The sequence below is a fragment of the Centruroides sculpturatus genome, unplaced genomic scaffold, assembly GCF_000671375.1.
Source record: "Centruroides sculpturatus isolate CEXI.00-Female unplaced genomic scaffold, Cexi_2.0 scaffold2064, whole genome shotgun sequence".
NCBI classification, from domain to species: domain Eukaryota; kingdom Metazoa; phylum Arthropoda; class Arachnida; order Scorpiones; family Buthidae; genus Centruroides; species Centruroides sculpturatus.
The window spans coordinates 44080-49716 of NW_019386400.1; the positions used below are offsets into that span (position 1 = coordinate 44080).

The 5637-nt window shown below is 34.6% G+C and overlaps 1 protein-coding gene across 1 annotated transcript; it reads right to left on the minus strand.

Moving 5' to 3' along the window:
- Positions 1–6: 6 nt before the first annotated feature.
- On the minus strand, positions 7–1256 carry LOC111614827 (THAP domain-containing protein 2-like; the record flags this gene model as incomplete). Its single annotated transcript, XM_023356193.1, has 3 exons — positions 888–1256; positions 272–383; positions 7–152 (listed from the first exon to the last, which is right to left on the minus strand). Coding segments are annotated over exons 1-3 (411 nt in total), but the record flags the coding sequence as incomplete, so codon positions are not given.
- Between the last annotated feature and the right edge of the window lie 4381 nt (positions 1257–5637).

Genomic DNA, 5637 nt, shown 5'->3' on the forward strand with positions numbered 1-5637 from the left:
CTCTAGTTTAGCATATGACTCCATGCTTTCTTCCATTGCATTACTAAGGAAAGCATTCTCCAAGCGCTGTCGTCGATCCTCTGGATTTTCTCTTTTACTGGCTGGCTTGGATAAATATGAAGGACATCCTGGTAATAATGAAGGAACAGCACCTATTAAAAATAAACAAGTAACAGTTTAAATAAATCAGGTGACAAATGATACTTGATTAATAAAAAAAATCACTCTGACAATCACATGCAGTAAAATTTAATTTTAAAATATTTCTTACCTTTCTTAATTCTTGGCCGTTCTAATGGTGCAGTAAGAAGTTTTCCACTTTTTGGGTCATACATACTTGTGGTTCGTTCAATGTCATCTGAGTGAAAATGTAATTCACATACCTGAAAGTAAGCATTGTATTAATTCCTGTTAATGTTTAAAGTCACTAATTCTAATTCATACATTTCCATTTCCTAATTGTATGTACTGTACTGTACTTTCTGAACTTCCGTGTTTATAAATACAAATAATAATATATTAAAGTATTCATATTCATATTCTGCATATTCTCTATAGTATAGACTAAGCAGAACATGCTTTAATTTATACTTGCTAATTTCTAATTTGGATCTTCCCTGTTGGAATAGCCATTCCATATAAATGTTTTAAAAATTAAATATATCTAAAACAAAAGCATTTGTATAGATAGAGATTGACATAAATTTTTATGAACAAAGCAATTTAAAACGAATCTCTCTCTCATTAAAGAAACAAACTTATTATTAACAAACCATTATGAGCTAAAACAAAGTAAGCTATTCTAAAGTACTGTTTACCAGTTAAAAAAGGCCTGCTTATGAGGTTTATTCCATCTTAAAAGGTAAAAAAAGAATTAAATTACTCACCACTGACTGTTTTGTAGGTACAAAGTTGTATCGATGAATCGCAGATATCCATTTCTGCCGTAAAACTTCATCTGAAGGGAAACTAAAAGCACTAACTTTTGGTCCTGTTGCATAGTTCCCTTTGCAAGCTGGTACACAACACTTTCGAGGCATATCGTTTATCCTGAAAAAACCTTAGCTAGAAAGTATGGTGAAAGTATAAATATATTAAAGTAAATAATAAATCCAATTCGAAGAACAAAAGACTGAAAAACAACGTGTTCAACACAACGAGTTGGAAACAGTCGTTAGAAAGGACCGCTAGTAGTGACGTCACACGAGGTTGCTGAAAGCGTTTGGAGGCTTTATTCCTAGGTGGCGTTGGTTCACCACAGTGGGAGCAGAGGCTGGTGGGGGATTTCTTCCACCGAAAAAGATTAGCTTTGGTGGGAAGAAGATCTAGCCGGGCTTTTAAGGCGAAGGCGTAGGTGCCTTTTGATAGGCAGGGAGAGTTGATCCAGATATTTGAAATACTGTTTCTACACGTAGCCATGGCTTTCCCTTGGCTCCTTTCACTGCTACACCAGTCGTCTGCCATGCATGATTTCAGTAGGGTTTTAAGTTGTTTGCTTATGGTGTTCCGATAGCGGTTACGAAATTCTTTGCCATCAGGTTGGGTGATGCGGAAGTGACCTTCCTGAAGCATGATCCGTACGTTGGCATCACGGATGTAATTCAGGATCATAGTGGTCGGATCGGAGCAGTCGATGAAGTTAGCTCGCTTTCTGTGCTCCAGGTGACTATTAAGATAATCGAGAATCGAGCCATCTTCGTCGGTGTAGGCGTCGGGGGATGGGTGGTATCTGGTTTTTATTAGGAGGAGAATTTCGTCACGGATGGCGCTGCGGACTAGTGCATCGTCGCAATTCAGAAGGTCGATGATGTGAGAGATTTGCATAGCGCAGCACCAAGTCCAGGGGTCGGGGATATTGAGCCCCCCCATCCTCAGGGAGGGAGTGGAAAGTGGCACGTGCAGTCTGCTTGGGAAGACCGACGTATTTCCGGATGGCGTCTCTGAGGGCTTCTCCGAGTTTTTTGGCGTATGACATGCCTAGCCCGTTCAACCGGATGTAGTATTCCCATCGCGGACAGATGAAGGTAGTCTAGTTATGCTGCAATGTTGAACTCGTTTCTAACTACTGCTTGACTCCTCCCACCACTAGCTTCTTTTATGTATTCTTAGCTCCGCCAACTAAGCCACTCAGAATTCTAACTTAGGTGTTCTGCGTTACTGAACACGGCCCAGTTCTCCCCATAATTTGGTCGAGATGTCCGGCGTAATGGATGCAATGGCCTTGAGAATCTTATGTCTCAAGTAGAGTTGCCAACTAAAAAAAATAAAAGTAGCTAAAAGCAAACAAAAAATTCTCTAAAAATAGCTAAAAAAATTTTCAAAATTCGCTAAAAAAATAGCTAAATGAAAAATAAAAACCAACCTTCAATTTTTAACTTATTTTTAACTTTATTCAAAACATCTATTCGTCGCTAAATTCCATTACTTCTTCAATTTCTTCATTATGTTCAAAAGATGGTCTTACTTCAAACTGAAAATTTTGGTATAATTTTATATAGTGCCTATTTTTTGAATAATTTTGCTGGCAATTTATAATCATTGTTGCATTTTCCTAATCCTTTCAAACCATATCTAATTGTTAATATGCTACGGATTGAAATAATATTCAATCTATTCCGCAGTTTGGTTTTAACAATATTCATCTGACTAAACAAACACTCTACTTCTGCGTTTGAATGAGGTAATAAAAAATTTTAAAACAAAAGTGACCAAGTATTGAAAGGGATTTTCTCTGGCAGCATCTTGGTATTGAGCTACTTTCATCCACAGGTTTAACATGCTAGAAATTTCTTTCCACTGGATTGCATGGATTTTTCTCCATTGAAAGTCAATGCGAGTTAATACTGCATCATCAGTGAGAAGCAAGGTTTATTACAGCTAACCCCCGTATAACACGGCAGTTACGTTCCAAAAAATTGCCGTGTTANTTACAAATACGTGTGCCGGGCTGTAAACGGCTCACGTATTTGTAAAATCTAAGTGACTCGTACAACATGGAATTCATATAAAACAGAATAATCAACTGTGTTATAGGGGGGTCAACTGGTATTGTATTAAGGAGAATTACCGTATTTTGTATTTTATTTTATTTTATTTTATTTTGTTTTTCTTGTTTATTGTATTAATTTCGTTATGCTTGTTTACGTAACCTTATTTTAACGTATGTTCTAATATAATTTAAATTTGAGCGTGTTCGAAAAGCCATTCATTCGAACGTCTTTAACCTGATGATGGCCCATGAAATGGGTTGAAAACGTTTGTTTAGCTTAATAAATGTGCTTTCTCGGTAGTAAGGTGTGTTGACTTTATAATGTTAAAGAATCTGAGTGTGAATAGGAAAATAAATAATATCATCTTGTAAAAATTCGAAACATCCTATCGTCCGGACAGTTCGGGAATCGGCTCGCCTGATGACTAGTAGCTGTTTCATCCGAGAAATTCCTGCGAAACCTGGTAACCTTTTTTTTATTTGCTTGTACGATTCATTCGCGTTCATATACACCACTAATATCAAATAGAACTATTTTAATAAACAGGTCGCTGCACTACCACCGAATTTTTCATTGCTTGTTCTGTGACAAAACTAGAATTTTGGTCTTTTAAATTGAAATACCTAAATAAGAGGGGCGAAATTTTCCTCCGCCCCGGGCGGCTGACACCCACGGTACGCCACTGTTTGTACCGAAAACTTGTAAAAGAGAAGTTTCTATTTATTATAATAATTTCACTGTTTACATTTGCACCGGGGCACAGAGTAATATCAAACCATTGTTTAATATAAAGTTTGAAATATATCTACACTTTTTATCCTCGATTCGTACTCATATTGTTTACATTTCACTAGCGCTACCACAAAATACTGTGGCAGCTGTGGAGGGGATAGTGGGGAGGCCTGGTAGTGAGGGACGGGGAGATGCGTTATTTTATTCCTCAGCGTTACTCCGCGCGAGCGGAATCCGTTTAACAAATTTCTCCAAAACAAACAAAGCAACATGGCGTCCTCCATGGCTCAGATAGTTACGTTTCGGGATTCATTACGTGGTTTTATGAATGAAAATTTATATGCTGTGAAAGCGCAAGTTAATGCACACATTCATGAAATCAAATTGCAAAATCGTCGTGGGCGAAGCCGCGGGTAACAGCTAGTTAATAATATATTATGTACAGTACATTTTTACCTTCTAATAAAAAATATTTATTTTCTGCTCACAATAAAAAAACTTAATTTTTTAATTTCTAGTACAGTACAGTATAACATTCTAATTTTAAGATGTCCGGGGCAGCAATTTCGAAAAGGTGGCAACATGTGTCCCACGTTAGGTGATAATCGAATATGGCAAGTAATTATAATATAATTTTATTGTTGAATTTCAAATGGTAGCTGTATTACGTATTATATAGGTAAATGTCTCTTCAATCCGAACAAAATTTCGGTAGACTTTCTCACAGCTCTACAGGTTAAAAATCTCCTTCATTGTTTTTCACATATGCATTTCGGGCAAGTTTAATTTTCCTGCCCCTCTTCAGTGCTACAAAACAAATTCATATTGAATTTACACAAAACAACTTTATAGTAGAAAATGCTTACAATACATAAAAAGACACTTTATAATACCTTAAGATTTCCCACATGTTCTTTCATCTTTTTTACAGTACTTGTACTATCAATTTACAATGTTTTCAAATTTATAATTTTCTCTTAAGGGTGTTTTACATCGAAATCCGTACCATTATGCTACACAACTAATTACAAATTATAATTATTAGTAACATTTTAAATCACTTATTTATAACAAATTTTTTCCTTTAAAAAAATATTTACTAAAAAAAATACATACATGTTTTTCTTTAAAAGTGTCACAACAATAACAGAGTAGTATACGTTGTATAAACTTTAAAAAGGTTCAACATACAATAAAATTTTCACGACAATGTATAATCTTAGAAATATAAACTATTGACTTGTTGCGCCCCCTATCATGTTATACCATTGCTGGTCGATTTGCATGCCATTGGAAATGTTTATTAAATTATTACCACTGTATTTCATTATTTCTATATGTTCTTTGAATTTACGTTTATATATATTTTTCTCACAGTGTAGGATTTTAATATTATTTCTATCTATTTTGCAGTTACTATTTTTGATGTGGTTATACCAAGGTGAATTATCATGTTTTAACCGTATGGCAGCTTCATGTTCTTTTATCCGTAATTCCAAAGTTCGACCCGTTTCACCTATGTATTCTTTAGGATTTTGACAGTTGCAATTAATTTTGTAAACAGTTCCAGTTTTTTTCAATTTATCAGTATTGGTTTTGTATTTTCCTAATTTATTTGAGATTTTATTTGAAATTTTATTGGTCAAAGATGGGGCCAAAATTATATTGTCTTTTTTAAGGCATTTAGAGCTATTATTATAAATATCAGCTATGTAAGGGAAGGGTTTGTAATTTTTATCTTTCTTATTTTTTGTTATAAATCTATTATTGTAGTATTGTGTATGCCAGTTTTTTAAAAGGATTTTTGGATAACTATTAAGAATAAATTTATCATCTAATTCGTTTAATTCAGTTTTGCGTTTCTTTTTACTGGTAGTTCTAGTATATATCTTTTTTAATTCCATTATATATGTAT